This window comes from Staurois parvus, unplaced genomic scaffold (genome assembly GCF_062004578.1).
Source record: "Staurois parvus isolate SC_StPar_1 unplaced genomic scaffold, SC_StPar_1.0 ptg000697l, whole genome shotgun sequence".
Lineage (NCBI taxonomy): Eukaryota > Metazoa > Chordata > Amphibia > Anura > Ranidae > Staurois > Staurois parvus.
The window spans coordinates 2,118,078-2,135,127 of NW_028318493.1; the positions used below are offsets into that span (position 1 = coordinate 2,118,078).

The window sequence follows — 17,050 nt, forward strand, 5'->3', positions numbered from 1 at the left end:
TTATCCACAGACTTGCTCCTAGTGGAGGAGCTAGGCCAGCACAGACAGTAATTCGATGCATACAGTATATACATACCAATATTATGATCCCAGATGTTGGGATGTTGTTAACCATGTCCCCGGTGTGCAATATCCAGGTGGGTTCACCCAAATCACATGCACTTCATGGGTTGGTCCTGGCCAGGCCCGGCCTCTGAATATGGGCTGACTGCTCACTCATAGTCCCCCTACCATTAATTAAAGTGAGTGTAAACCTCAGACATGAAATATGAACAAAAAATATCCCTATATAGCAGTGGTCTCCAAACTGCGGCCCTTTGTTTGCCTTTATCCGGCCCTTGGGGCACTTTTCTTCCCGCTGATACAAGACACTATTCCTCCCACAGACAATAACAATGGGGCATAATTCCTGCTACTGATATCACCAGTGGGGCCCATTGACACCAACAATGAGGCCCTATTTCTCCCACTGACACCAATGAACAATGGGGCATAATTCCTGCTACTGATATCACCAGTGGGGCCCATTGACACCAACAATGAGGCCCTATTTCTCCCACTGACACCAATGATGAGGCACTCAAACTGACACCAACAATAGGGCACTATTCCTCCCACAGACACCAGAAATGGGGCACTATTCCTCCCCTTAATACCAAAGATGCATTGTTTACTCCCACTGACACCAAAATAATTTCAATTCCCAATGGCCACAGACTGGCCCCCATAAATGTCTGAAGGACAGTAAACTGGCCCTTTGTTTGGAAAGTTTGGAGACCCCTGTTCTATAGTGTGTACCTGTCTTACTCCAGAGCACCAACTGTCATTTCTGTGTGCTGCTTTGTTCCTCTGCCATCTGCATGAGTCACTTCTGACAAGTTTTCCTGACACCAATAGAAAAAAGTTGACAGGGGAGTGAGCTCCAGCACACAGCCTGTGATTGACAGCCTCAACACTGTTCCTGTGTGCTGTGTGAAGGGGTTGCGTATGTCCTTTTTCCTCCAATCAGCTCTCAGAGCCCTCCTCACTGAAATCTACAGTGTGTAATTTCAGCTCCCTTCCCCCTGCTTTCTGAAATCTCAGACAAGCTGTATAAATTGTAGACTTTGAATGGCTGCAGAGATGAGGAACATCAGATAAACAGGTACAACTTATAGAGGAGGATTTGTTTCATCTCTGTGTATCATCTTAGGCTAGTCCTTTCACTTGGAATATATAAGGGTTTGCAAGCATTTTAATGCCTTTTTGAGTTACTGTGCATGTGTATGGCCTGGGACACAATATCAGCAGGAGAGAGGGCCAAGATGCAAGACTGGGACAGTCAATATCTATGAAGTCTATGAGGTCCAAGGTGGGAGGGGGCTCTGTTAGGGAACCGACTCTTCCTGGAGTAGTCATATATCCTAGCAAGTTCAAAGGCAGGTTGTAAGTGACTAAAAACTAACTCATGGAAAGGAAAAAACGTTGCAAGTAAGCATTTAAAATGCATAATGGTCTGTGCTTGTCCTACAATTCTTGAAGTTGGTGACAGGGCCTCTTTAAACTCTGTGGCCAGTTCTCTGGGTGATGCCTTATGGGGTTCTACAGGTTGTCACTAGTCTGAATATTATATTTCTTATGTGTCTTGGGGGTCAGCATGTTTTCTGTGTCATTGTAGGGCTACCAGGATGGACGGGAACGGATAATCCAGCGATCTACCAGTCAGGGATCCATCAACTCTCCTGTGTACAGCCGCCATAACTACACCCCCACTGTCTCCCGCTCACCCCAGCACTTCCACAGACCCGGTAAGTACCAGGCATCGAGTGTGTCTGAGACCTTGCGTAGGAGGGGGAGGGGGGATAAAGTGTTAATAAACCCAACACACCAAGACTTCGCCATCCTTCTCCTGTGTTCAGAGGACTTGAGATCAGAAGAAGACACAATTGTGCGGTTGATGTATAGACATATGAAAAGGGCGACAAAGCAAAGACGATACAGTCCAAGATGCTTTGAGTTGTTCGAAATTTGATCATCTAAAATTACCTGACACATTTCAGGGCAACAACATTCCTTTCATCAGGGCTACACAACAGACATATAACATCATACATTAAAACTGATGTCCAATACAGAATTATAAAACCAGATAAAAGACTGTAGTATCAGAGAGCAAACTCAGTCCCAACAAAGATACTGATTGGGTCCAGATTCTTTCTGTCAGTCCGAATCTGAATAATACAATCTGATTGGCCAACGCAGACAGCTCTGGTTTAAAGAGAATCAATCATGATCAACCACATGTGGGAAATTACTGCAAATGTCTAGCAGGTTTTTATCTCTGTGACCACTTTAGAGAGACCTCCCCTCACTTCCTGTCCCTATGATGGAACCTGTTGTCCTCAAGTTGCCATGAAGCTGCCAAAGCACTTCAGGCATGCTAAATAACACTTAAAGAGTTACTAAACCCCGGACCCTGCATTCACTATATCTGATCTCCCCGGACCCTACATTCACTATATCTGGTCTTCCTGGACCCTGCATTCTCTATATCTGGTCTCCCCGGACCCTGCATTCATTATATCTGGTCTCCCAGGATCCTGCATTCACTATATCTGATCTCCCCGGACCCTGCATTCTCTATATCTGGTCTCCCCGGACCCTGCATTCATTATATCTGGTCTCCCAGGATCCTGCATTCACTATATCTGATCTCCCCGGACCCTACATTCACTATATCTGGTCTTCCTGGACCCTGCATTCACTATATCTGGTCTCCCCAAGACCCTGCATTCACTATATCTGGTCTCCCCGGACCCTGCATTCACTATATCTGGTCTCCCCAGACCCTGCATTCAATATATCTGGTCTCCCCGGACCCTGTATTCACTATATCTGGTCTTTCTGGACCCTGCATTCTCTTTATCTGGTCTCCCCAGGACCCTGCATTCACTATATCTGGTCTCCCACAGTACACAGAAAATGGAAATGTAATTATTTTAGTAAATATAAACTGATAAATACTCTTTCTTATCAGCAGTATATAGCAGTCTTGTGACTTCTATCAGTATCCAGCTGAGCACTAGTTAAAGCTTGTAGGTGGAGTTTTCATTCTTCCCTGATTGTCCTATGAGGCTGCATAACCCCTGACCCTCTGTCTGGACAGCGCTGATTGGCCCTCTCCCAAAGGAAAAAAAATCTCTAGCAATACACACCAAACTGAGCATGTGCAGCTTGCCCCCAAGGCTCTGTTCTATCAGCAGATGGATTGGGGACAGTAGAAGAAGGGAAGGACCAGAGAAGACAGGAGCAACACAATGCGAAGCATTAACTCCTTAGCTTCCGCTGTGAGTATAACAAGCATGCTTTACTGCATATAAAGACTGATTTTTCTGTGGGTTTAGTAACACTTTAAGGCATGCACTAGTGATCTCTTAGTCACAGCAGCATGCCTCAAGTGCTAGTTAGTCCATCTTAAGTGCTTTTGCAGCTTGATGGCTCAAGGCCCTTATCAGAAGTTCTAACCCCGTTTCCATTCTACTAAACATGTATTGTTGACCTTTTTGTGTCCCATTTGGAGAGACTTCCTTTCACTTCCAGCCATGACAAGAAGTGAGGGGAAATCTCCACCATATGGGCACAGGGAGCAATTAAAACCTGACAGTGACTTGAACCCTTTCTCTGCTCCAAAATTAAATGAGAGATTTTGGCTAGAGTTGTGTTTTATGTTATATTGAGGATGAAAGATTTATAGTTACCTCCTTATTTAGGCTTACTTACCACCCACTCCTTCTGACTGACACGCACTGACAGCCACCCATCAAGGCATTTTGATATTTGTATAACTCCTCTCAAGAGCCAACTGCTTACATCAGAGCTGAGGGCTCTTGAGAGCAATGAAAGCAGGTGCTGAGATATTTTCAGGAACAGGTACGCATCACATTGGCCCCTCCCACTAGCCATGATCTGCCCACATTGCATAGAGAAACACAGAAACCCAGTAACAATGATGAGTCTAAAATTAGGTATGTAATGAAAACAGAAATGTAGTATTTAAAAATGTAATGAGTATGTTGATGAGGGAGGAAAAGGGGAACCAGGGATGGCAAAATGTAAGGGAATTAAAGTTCAACTTTAATTTAAGGGAATGATGGATAAAGAACAGGGAGCCGTGCACATCCAGAACTCTGCTAGGCTCAGACTTCGCAAACAAGACTTGGCTGCAGCTGAATCGTTGGCTGTACTCTATGCTAAGCATAATTTGTATGCAAATAGGTGTAGAACATTTCCCCGGGGATGATTGTAGGAACTCGGCAACCTTTTATAGGGCCAACAAGTCATGCAAAGCACAAGGAAAGGTTTGAATATTCATACCTGTATGTGGCCACATGTCAAAGCTGAATAAACCTGAACCAGGAACTTTGAAGCGGGTGTGTAAAGCCCAGCTCAAAGAAAATTAATTTTGGATAAAGCTTGGAAAGGTTAGAGCCTCTGTAGGGTTTTTGTTGGAAGAAATGTGCCAGACCAAAATGAGTTCAGGAAAACTTTAATTGTTTATGCATTGATAGAATACAACAGCCAACGTGTTTCATTCTGATTACGTCATACAGCAATTGTGTTCTAGGCACTAAGAATAGTGTTTTTGAAACTGCACAGTATTGCGTTTTATTTATGTAAGTGACGTAAAGTGGTTGTAAACCTCAGACATGAAATATGAACAAAGTATATCCCTCTATAGTGTGCACTTGTCTCAATTGAGAGCACTAGGTGTCATTTCTGTCTGATGCTTCATTCTTCTGCTATCAGGATGAATCACTTCTGACATGTTTTCATGACACACCTTAAGAAATCTAAAATAAATTGAATAAGTCAAGCGCTAACTATGGTGAAATAAAAACAAAAAATTACAATTAAATGCTGTAGCCGCTAGTGCACACACCCCATGTCTCTGAGGGGCAAACTATACAATCATAATGTGAAGTGAAAAAATGCTGCGCTACATGAATCAATGGCACAAACCATTATACAACTAAAAAACAAAGTGAAGAGATAAATATATATTAGAAGAAAAAATTTTAGAAAAAATTTAATATTGAAATTAAAAGAAAAAAAAAAATGTGTGTGTATATATATATATATATATATATATATAACAATAACCACACAAAAAATAAAAAATAAAAGGATATCTTAAGTATGAATCAAACAAAAGTCATTCAAAAATTCAAGTTCAATCAATAAAGTGTTCATTCAGTGAAACCTCCTTTGGATAATGAAAAATATGTGCATCTGTCATCAATTCCCGTGCAGAGACATCCTCCACCATATATCTGCTCACCTCACGCAGTGTGACCTCACAGTATACAATGTTACGGTCTAACTGCACTTTTGGTCCCATATGGACTCAGAAGATTGCTGAATGAAGACTCCAAAGTAAGCTCCCTCCTGGTGAGCGTCTTTGTATCAGCCGTATTCCTCATTAAAAAGAACTCGACATAGTGCTTTATCCTTATAAACTTTTATTCATCAATTAAAACATATGAAATACTCTCACGTTCCGGAGGTGTATTTTGCACCAGGTATGATGAAGATCCCGTGATGTACTGATTAAACACTAGATGGCAGTATCATCTCAGCATCAGAGTCCTGTACAAGCTCAAAACAGACACCATCCTTAATATAATACAAGGCAAAGCACGGGGCCACTTAATGAACGCTATTGCCTGCTGTAATGTCATTTCAAGAGCTGTTTGTAGAGTACTACAGGCCGCTATCCCCATGAATAGCAATGTCGTGACATCATCCGCACACTCCTCTCTGCGCTTTTCATCACTAGTCACGGGAAGCATAGTGGCTAAATGGTTAGCACTTCTGCCTGGCAGTAGTAGGGTTGTTGGTTCGAATCCCAATCACAGCACCACCTGCCTAGAGTTTGCATGTGCCTGCGTGGGTTTCCTCCGGGTACTCCGGTTTCCTCCTACACTCCAAAGACATGATGGTAGGTTAATTGACTCCTGTCTAAATTGACCCTTAGATTGTACGCCCGTTGAGGGTTAGGGACTGATGTACAATATATATGTAAATTGCTGCGTAAATTGACAGCGCTATATAAGTACCTGTAATAAATAAAATAAATAATAAGTCACGTGACTTTTATCAAGGGGATATGAACCGTGTCGTATCCCCTTGATAAGTCACGTGACTAGCGATGAAACGCGTCGGGGAGGAGTGTGCGGATGATGTCACGACGCTGCCATTCATCGGAATAGCAGCCTGTAGTACTCTACAAACGGCTCTTGGAATGACATTACAGCAGACAATAGCATTCATTAAGTGGGCCCGTGCTTTGCCTTGTATTATATTACGGATGGTGTCTGTTTTGAGCTTGTACAGGACTCTGCTGCTGAGATGATACTGCCATCTAGTGTTTAATCAGTACATCACGGGATCTTCATCATACCTGGTGCAAAATACACCTCCGGAACGTGAGAATATTTCATATGTTTTAATTGATGAATAAAAGTTTATAAGGATAAAGCACTATGTTGAGTTCTTTTTAATGAGGAATACGGCTGATACAAAGACGCTCATCAGGAGGGAGCTTACTTTGGAGTCTTCATTCAGCAAGCTGATCTTCTGAGTCCATATGGGACCAAAAGTGCAGTTAGACCGTAACATTGTATAATGTGAGGTCACACTGCGTGAGGTGAGCAGATATATGGTGGAGGATGTCTCTGCACGGGAATTGATGACAGATGCACATATTTTTTGTTATCCAAAGGAGGGTTCACTGAATGAACACTTCACTGATTGAACTTGATTTTTTTAAATTACTTTTATTTGATTCATACTTAAAATATAATTTATTTTTAATTTTTTGTGTGTTTTTTGTTTTTTATATATATATTTATATTTCAATATTAATATTTTTTTCTACTATTTGTTCTTCTAACATATACAGTATGTACTTCTTCACTTTGTTTTTTGGTTATATAATGGTTTGTACCATTTTTCATGTAGCGCAGCATTTTTTCACTTCACATTATGAATGTTTTCATGACACCAAGAGAAAAAAGGTGACAAGGGAGGGACCTCCAGCACACAGCCTGTGATTGAGAGCCTCAGCTCTGTTCCTGTGCACTGTGTGAAGGGAGGTGTGTCCCTTCCCTCCAATCAGCTCACAGAGCTCTCCTCACTGAGTGCTGCAGAGTGTAATTTCATCTCTCCAGCCCCTTTTTTCTGACAGCTCAGACAAGGTGTATAAATTCTGGACTTTGAACAGCTGTAGAGAAAAGAGATCTTGTATATGTTTTTATTTGCTGTTATGATGGAGGATTGTTCAGGCCCTTGGTGTTGGCTGTTGCATTTAGTCATTTGATAAACAAATAAAGTATATCTATGATCAAAATGTAATATATTTATTTCCACATTGTATTCCAATTATTTCTATCCTACTGCCAGGGCCTTTTTTGCCTTACAAAAACTGAATTGAATTGACCATTGACAATTCTCTAGCAGTGGTCATCTTTGTAAGTGCAGCCTGTGCCCTTGTTTGGTGGATTTTTGCTCTTCACTTCCTTTAAGAACAGGAAGTGATTAAAAATCTGTCCAACAGAAAAAACTAATTTTTAGTGAAGCAGAAATGGGTTGGAACTTCTGACAATGAGTTTATTGTTACCTTCCTAGTGACAACCACAACCCCCCTTTTCTTGTATGGGTGTCAGGGGAACAGGAAATGAAAGAAAAGCTCCCTAATGAGGTCACAGAAAAATAACAGCACTCTTTCACCTGGTGATCCTGTCAGTAACACAATTCCTTTCCCATGGTGACACCTCTCGCTATACTGTGTCCATGGAGGAGCAGTGTTGTCACCCTAGGACAGGACAAGTGAAAAGAAAATCTCCCTAATGAGGTCACAGACAAATCCCAGCACTCTTTCACTTGGTGATTCTTTCAGTAACACAATTCCTTTCCAATGGTGACACCTCTCACTATACTGTGTCCATGGAAGAGCAGTGTTGTCACTTTAGGACAGGACAAGTGATCAGAAAATCTCCCTAATGAGTTCACAGAAAACTCCCAGCACTCTTTCACTTGGTGATTCTGTCAGTAATACCATTCCTTTCCAATGGTGACACCTCTTACTATACAGTGTCCATGGAGGAGCAGTGTTGTCACCCTAGGACAGGACAAGTGAACAGAAAATCTCCCTAATGAGGTCATAGAAAAATCCTAGCACTCTTTCACCTGGTGATCCTGTCAGTATGACAATTCCTTTCCCATGGTGCCACCTCTCACTATACTGTGTCCATGGAAGAGCAGTGTTGTCACCCTATGACAGGACAGCAAAACACGCCCCTTTCCCCATGAGATGGAAACAATGGGGGAGATTTACTCAAACTGGTGTAAACAGCTTCCAGGTTTTATGCAGGCCATAGACGGTTCGTTCATCGCCCGATTTTTCGTCTGAAAGAATAATCGGCCGATTTTCGCACTGTTAGTGGGGCAATGGCATCGACTGATTTTCGCAGTTCCTCCTCATTTCTTTTATCGGTCATGCTGGAAAATGTGTGAAAAACGGCCGATTATCAAAATCATTGTTGGCAACAGAACGACCGATGTTTCGTTTTTTGGATGAAAAATTGGCCGATAAACGAACTGTCTATGGCCTGCATTATTGTCAAAGCTTAATTGAGCAAGCAGAAGTTAGAAGCTGATTGGTTACCATGCAGAGCGGCACCAGATTCTGAGTGCTTCAGTTTTAGTAAATCTCCTCCACTGCTACTGATAAGAGTGCAGGGCAGGCAGAGAGCATAGGGAGCTAACATTGGATTTCTGGCAGGATCAATAGGTATTTTTTGGGCTTACTGAACAGATAAAACATTTTTATTGGTGTATATAATGGAACAAATAGAAGTCCATTCTTAGCATTTGAATTCAGGAATAATTTGGTTAACGTTACACCATCCTGATCTCCGTAATGTTCATAAACATTCTGTGATGTGATTTTTGTGAAAGGTATGGAGAAGTCGTGTCTTCCTACATCTTTCACACAGATCTTAAAATTTGCAGATTTGTAAAAGTCAGCAGTAGAATTCATATACATCTTACCTGCAGCCTTCCCTCCAGTCTTGCACAGTTGTACCGGCTCCCCTCCTGGTCTGAAATGGTGTACTCTGATTTCACTGCACACTGTGAGCTTCTCACAATGTGCATTAGAAGCTCATATAGCAGATTGAGCCGTCTCATTTCCTGGCTGGAGGATGTCCAGCATCATCTACCACTTTCCTCCCCAGTCTGACTGTCCCTTGCCGCCCCTTTCATTCATTGGGTTTCAGTTTTTTCGATCATGAAGGCTCAGCATCACCTGTGGAGTTATTGAAGGTGATCTGCATTCAAATACAACCTGCCTAGGAACGCCCACTCCTCCAGACTGACATCCACCCATCAAGGTGGTTTCTACATAATAGGTGATATTTATATAAACTTGTCTCTAGAGCAGCGGTTCTCAACCTGGGGGTCGCGACCCCTTTGGGGGTCGAACGACCATTTCCCAGGGGTCGCCTAAGACCATCGGAAAACACATATTTCCGATGGTCTTAGGAACCAAGACACCGCTGCAGTCTCCGGCGATGTGTGGGCGGGATGATACGCTGCTGTCACCTGGCCACACCTCCGGGATCGCTCAGCAGCTCCGCCTCCTCGCCACTGATTGGCCACCGGAACTGTAGCTCAGGAGAGGCACACAGGCGGCCAATCACCGGCGAGGAGGTGGAGCTTGGAGAGGAGGAGCCGAGCGGCAGCGCGCGTACATCAAAGAAGACCGAGGGAGCTGCCGGAGCGAGTGAAGAGGAGAGCGGCCAGAGAAGGAAGACAGCTGACAGGTAAGTGAGAGAGCGAGCCCAGGCTGGAGCAGGGGTCAGCAAAGTAAGTATCATTGGTGTCAGTGGGAGGAGTAGTGCCCCATCATTTGTGTCACTAATACCAACGATGGGGCACTATTCCTCCCCCCACTGACACCAACGATGGGGCACTATTCCTCCCCCCACTGACACCAACGATGGGGCACTATTCCTCCCCCCACTGACACCAACGATGGGGCACTATTCCTCCCCCCACTGACACCAACGATGGGGCACTATTCCTCCCCCAACTGACACCAACGATGGGGCACTATTCCTCCCCCCACTGACACCAACGATGTGGCACTATTCCTCCCCCCACTGACACCAACGATGGGGCACTATTCCTCCCCCCACTGACACCAACGATGTGGCACTATTCCTCCCCCCACTGACACCAACGATGGGGCACTATTCCTCCCCCCACTGACACCAACGATGGGGCAGTATTCCTCCCCCCACTGACACCAACGATGGGGCAGTATTCCTCCCCCCACTGACACCAACGATGGGGCAGTATTCCTCCCCCCACTGACACCAATGATGGGGCAGTATTCCTCCCCCCACTGACACCAACGATGGGGCACTATTCCTCCCCCCACTGACACCAACGATGGGGCACTATTCCTCCCCCCACTGACACCAACGATGGGGCACTATTCCTCCCCCCACTGACACCAACGATGGGGCACTATTCCTCCCCCCACTGACACCAACGATGGGGCACTATTCCTCCCCCCACTGACACCAACGATGGGACACTATTTCCCCCCCCCCCTGACCCCAATGATGGGGCACTATTCTCCCCTCCACCACACTGACATCAATGATGGGGCACTATTCCTCCCACTGACACCAATGATGGGGCACTATTCCTCCCACTGACACCAATGATGTGGCACTGTTCCTCCCACTGACACCAGTGATGGGGCACTACTCCCACTGACACCAGTGATGGGGCACTACTCCCACTGACACCAGTGATGGGGCACTACTCCCACTGACACCAGTGATGGGGCACTACTCCCCCCACTGACACCAGTGATGGGGCACTATTCCTCCCACTGACACCAATGATGGGGCACTACTCCCCCCACTGACACCAATGATGGGGCACTCTTCCCCCACTGACACCAATGATGGGGCACTACTCCCCCCACTGACACCAATGATGGGGCACTATTCCTCCCACTGACACCAATGATGGGGCACTACTCCTCCCACTGACACCAGTGATAGGGCACTACTCCCCCCACTGACACCAATGATGGGGCACTACTCCCCCCACTGACACCAATGATGGGGCACTACTCCTCCCACTGACACCAATGATGGGGCACTACTCCTCCCACTGACACCAATGATGGGGCACTACTGCTCCCACTGACACCAATGATGGGGCACTACTCCTCCCACTGACACCAATGATGGGGCACTATTCCTCCCACTGACACCAATGATGTGGCACTATTCCTCCCACTGACACCAGTGATGGGGCACTACTCCTCCCACTGACACCAGTGATGGGGCACTACTCCCCCCACTGACACCAATGATGGGGCACTACTCCTCCCACTGACACCAATGATGGGGCACTACTCCCCCCACTGACACCAATGATGGGGCACTACTCCTCCCACTGACACCAATGATGGGGCACTATTCCTCCCACTGACACCAATGATGGGGCACTATTCCTCCCACTGATACCAACGATGGGACACTATTCCTCCCACTGACACCAGTGATGGGGCACTACTCCTCCCACTGATACCAACGATGGGGCACTATGCATCCCACTGACATCAGTGATGGGGCACTACTCCTCCCACTGATACCAACGATGGGGCACTATGCATCCCACTGACATCAGTGATGGGGCACTATTCCTCCCACTGACACCAGTGATGGGGCACTATGCATCCCACTGACATCAGTGATGGGGCACTATTCCTCCCACTGACACCAGTGATGGGGCACTATTCATCCCACTGACACCAATGATGGGGCACTATTCCTCCCACTGATACCAACGATGGGGCACTATTCCTCCCACTGATACCAACAATGGGGCACTATTCATCCCACTGACATCAGTGATGGGGCACTACTCCTTCCACTGACACCAATGACATGGCACTACTCCTCCCACTGCAAAATTACAGTTATGAAGTAGCAATGAAAATAATTTTATGGTTGGGGGTCACCACAACATGAGGAACTGTATTAAGGGGTCGCGGCATTAGAAAGGTTGAGAACCACTGCTCTAGAGCCAACCCACTGCTACATCAGGGCTTAAGCAGGCCATACATGGGTGGAAATCCGAGCGTTTATTCGATTGAAAATTGAAAATATTGTTTGTTCTGTAATCCGATGGTGCCACCGATAATTTAGAAAATCAGCCGTTTTTCACGAATTTTCCAGCATGCCCAATAAACGAAATGGGGAGGAATCACGAATATCGGCCAGTGCCATTGTCCCACTAACAGAGCGAAAATTGGCCGATTATTCTTAGGTCCAATTTTCAAACGATTTTTCCCATGTATGGCCGGCCTAAGGGCTCTTGAGAGGAGTACTAAGCAGGGTGCTGTGATGTTTTCAGGAAGCTATGTACAGCAGCCTGCTGGCCCCTCCCACCAGCCATGATCTACCTACATTGCACTGGGAAGCATAGAGAGCCACTGGGACTAAAATAAGGCATGTAATCAAACTCTGATTTCGTTATTTAAACATTTCATTAATATATTAATGAGGGGATAAGATAAAACCAGGGAAGGCAAAATATGAGTGGTTAAACTTCAGCTTTAACCTCCTCCCGCCTGCCATATAGTACAATGATGGGCGCAAGGTGGTTATCTCGTTCTGGGAGGACGTCATATGACATCCTCCCATTCTAACCGCGCATGCGTGGCTCAGGGAGCTCGCAGCGTGGCGATCGGCGGTGCACTCTGTCCCTCGGACACAGCAGATCACAGATCAACAGAAAGAGCCGAAGATGTTGGCTCGGTCGTGTGATCAGCTGTGTCCAATCACAGCTGATCACATGTAAACAGGGAAATGCCAGTTATCTGCATTTCTCTCCTCACAAGCTGTCATGCTGACAGAGGAGAGCCAGTAATCGGCATTCCTCAGAGGGGACATGTACACAGATCATCAGAGCACTGATGATCAGTGTGCCCTGATGATCTGTGTAGCCCCAGCAGTGCCACCTGTCAGTATTTATCAGTGCCAGCTGTCAGTGCTCATCCATGCCACCTGCCAGTGCCCATCAGTGCCACATTTCAGTGCCTACCAGTGCACATCAATGCCACATATTAGTGCCCATCTGAGCTGCCTTTCAGTGTCACCCATCAATGCCAGTCAGTGCCACCTATCCGTGCTGCCAGCCAGTGCTGCCTATCAGTGTCGCCTATCAGTGTGCATCAGTGCTGCCTATCAGTGCTGCCTATCAGTGCCACCTAACAGAGCCAGTCAGTGCCTCCTATTAGTGCCGCCTATCAGTGCCATATATGAGTGCTGCCTTTCAGTGCCCATCAGTGATGCCTGTCAATGCCCATCAGTGCCACCTACCAGTGCCTCCTCATCAGTGCCACCTATCAGTGTCCATCAGTGCAGCCTATCAGTGCCCATCACTGCAGCCTCATTAGCGCACATCAGTGAAGGAGAAAAATCACTTATTTACAACATTTTATAACAAAAACTAAGAAAAAACTTTTTTTTTCAAAATTTTCAGTGGTTTTTTGTTTGTTAAAAAACCCAGAGGTGATAAAATACCACCAAAATAAAGCTCTATCTGTCACAATGATAAAAATGTCATATGGGTACAGTGTTGCATGACCGCGCAGTTGTCATTCAAAGTGTGACAGCGCTGAAAGCTGAAAATTGGCCTGGGCAGGAAGGGGGTATAAGTGCCCTGTAGGCTAGTGGTTAAAAACAGATTTGCACTATTCAGTAATGTGTTGTACAGGAATCCAGCATAGTCCATTCATCCATAACTTTATAACTAGGAAGCAGCATTCCCAATTTCACTCTTAGTGAGGAATCTGTTCATTTGTGGGTAGCCGAAACCTGCCAATAGACATACTAGAGCTGTCCAAAGGAACAATTGATTCTGAGCCAGTCATTTCTATATGTAAAGCTGGCCACATGTTTTATTTATTTATTTTATTTCAGGTACTTGTATATCACCGTCAATTTACACAGCACTTTACATATATATTGTACATTCGCATCAGTCCCTAACCCTCAAGGGGTGTACAATCTAAGGTCCCTAATTACATTCATACATACACATACTAGGGCCAATTTAGACAGGATCCAACTAATCTACCAGCATGTCTTTGAAGTGTGGGAGGAAACCAGAGTACCTGGAGGAAACCCATGCAGGCACAGGGAGAAACTCCAGGCAGGTGGTGCCGTGGTTGGGATTTGAACCAATGACCCTAGTACTGCCAGGTGAAAATGCTAACCATTTAGCCACTGTGCTGCCCATGTTATAATGTAATAGTCTTCTTCAGGCATGCAAACTGTGAGAGACCAAAGACCATCAGATTGATGCTGCATCCACTGAGGTAAGTATTAATTTTAAATTTAAAGATTAAAAAAAAACGAAAAAAAAAAACAATCCCACATTTTTCTACTAAGTCCTGAAAGATCACTTCAGGCTGGCTCTTTTGGAAAATATAGCTATGTAAAAAATTTAAAATAATTGCCTGTACTGCTTAAAATCCGGTAAGGCACAGTCTCATCCTACTCTGCACATGCTCAGTTGATTTCTATTCTGTGCCTAAAAACAGAGCCACTAGAGGTCGATCAGCTGACAGCTATCAGTTTTATTGGTGCTGAAGGAGAGCAACAGGAAGCTTAGGTAGGGAGAAAAGAAAAGCAGGAGAGGTGACTGGAAAAACTCTGCTGTCAGGGAGACACAAAAGATCTAAACTTATGAGGATGGTGTCTTATCTTGTCCCCCCCGATTCTTTGTCCTTTCTCCATCTTGTCAGCACTGTAAAGCTTCTGTCAGCCTTCCTTTCTAGCTGAGCCAAGAAATACAATCAAGGCTGGAAATGTGCACATTTTAATTACAGAACGTGTAATAATAGTTAATAGAATAGTTTTTGAGACTAATGCCTAGTACGCATGATGAAAAAAATCGGGAAACCGGCTGTCTGGTTTTTTTTTTTTTGTTGTTTTTTATACATGCTAGTCTCATATCAAAAACGAGAGGGTTTCTTTAGGTGCGAAAATACTTATACAACAGGATACAACTTCCTAAATACATAGGTACATTCCAGCGTGGAATCGGAAGTGATGTAATGTACATGTGACCCCTCTTCTATCCACACCTAGTGTGATATGCGTTCAGAGTGTTCAGGAGGTGTCAATCTTTATTAGAAGGTCGAATGATTTGAAAACTATGATTTTCGTGTTTGAGAACAATTTTAGTTTTAGACGATAATTATTTTTGTTGCCCTTTTTCTTCTTTCAATTCCGACCAGGCACAGTCTTGGTCACTCGATTTTTATATGTACGAATACTATACGAATGACACAAAAGTAGTTTGTTCTTTTATCTAACGAGGACATTTTTCAGTCATGTCCCTTCGATAACTTTCGTCTGAACTGTTATGCGCTGTTGGAAGCTGTGTACTGACGAATAGATTATCGAACGATCACTCTGAATGGGGTTATTTATGTCCAATTTTTTCCTAGTGTGTACTAGGCATGAGGAGAGGGGGAGAGTTCTTACTGAGCAAGTGACTGTTCTGGGCTTCAGCAAAATGGCGGCCTCCAGCAAGAAGAAACAGGATCAATGCTGGAGGCAATTTAAAGCACACTGATTTTGGCAGCATCATTATCAATGTGGAATGTACGTTCTTTTGTTAAAGAACATTAATTGTTATCAGTCTGTTATGGGTAACTCTAAGACAGTCAAAGGATCGGAGGTAGTAGGCATGCATTCGCTGGAAGTATTCTTTGGATATTTTCTGTATTCTCTGGTGCAAGCATACAATTGAAACTTTTTTTCCATTGAAACATGTTAATTATAATTAGTTGATCATAGTAAGCTGAAAATATTCTGACAACAAATATTCATAGCTAAATACAAATGTGAGTGATATATAGGGGGTCTATTTACCTATGAATTAATATATATCCTCCTGGGATCTCCCCATCCTGCTTCACTATACAACCACAGAATATAAAGAGGGTGACACCACCATTCACAGGTCATCAAATTACCTCCTGTATATCCATCTCAGTACCTCCCCCTCCTGCCCATGAGTTACTAGGGCTGGCACTTTCACTGGAAGCCTGATATCATCTCTCAGGGAGTGTGGCAACTTAGCATTATGACCGACTGCTGTTATTCTGGCAGAGATAAAAAAAGTAATTTTATGGTTGTCAATGAAATATGTACAGCGTGTTGTTGCATAACTGCCTAGAGTTTTTCTTTAAAGCAGACCTTGCCAAAAAAAAAAAATGTTTTCAGAACATCAATGTCCCTCTTTATTTGAAATGTACAATCTTACATTGTATAAAAACCTGTCGCCTTTCACTGCATTATGCTGATTACGACTTGGTGGCATACAGCCAGTCCCACACTGATAAAACAGTCTGCTGTACACTGGTAATGTCATGTGCAATAAACGTCCTCTCTATTTTTGTCTGAAGGACATTTCATAAGGCTTGAAGCCCAACTTCGGAAAACTTTAAGATGATCCCTTGCAGTGGAGCTGTGCCTGCACTGCAAGGGTTAACTGTTTGGTTTCTTTAGGGGACAGGAGAAGCTCTTTTAATTACCTGATCTTCCGCTCCCCCCCTCTTCTCCCCTGCGCTTGGTCGGTGGACCTCACATCCAATGTAGGGCTTTGACCCTGCATTAGTCTTGATAAAGTCAGGACCTTGGACTGTGGGGGAGAAGACATGGCAGGGACTGATCTAGCAGTGCAGAGGAATGGAGGATCAGGTAAGTAAATCTTCCTTTCTATGTCCCCTAGACCTAAATGAGGCACTAACCCTTGAGTGCAGGTGCAAGGGGTAATTTTAAAGTCTTCTGGAGCTGGGCTTTTAAAAGGAGTGATGGAAAGATGAGATCAGTCTAAGGCTTGATCTACATGGGTGGCTTTTTATTTTTTGCTACTGAGAGATTTTCTCCACTGTCTGTGGAAC

The 17,050-nt window shown here is 44.5% G+C and overlaps 1 protein-coding gene across 12 annotated transcripts in view; it reads left to right on the forward strand.

Moving 5' to 3' along the window:
• The window catches only part of ABLIM1 (actin binding LIM protein 1), a 419,225-nt gene that overhangs the window by 345,674 nt on the left and 56,501 nt on the right, over window positions 1–17,050 (forward strand). For all 12 annotated transcript variants that reach the window (XM_089653044.1, XM_089653039.1, XM_089653047.1 and 9 more), the window contains one exon: window positions 1,658–1,787. In XM_089653044.1, coding sequence (XP_089509170.1) covers window positions 1,658–1,787 — 130 coding nt within the window. The remainder of the gene's footprint in view (window positions 1–1,657; window positions 1,788–17,050) is intronic.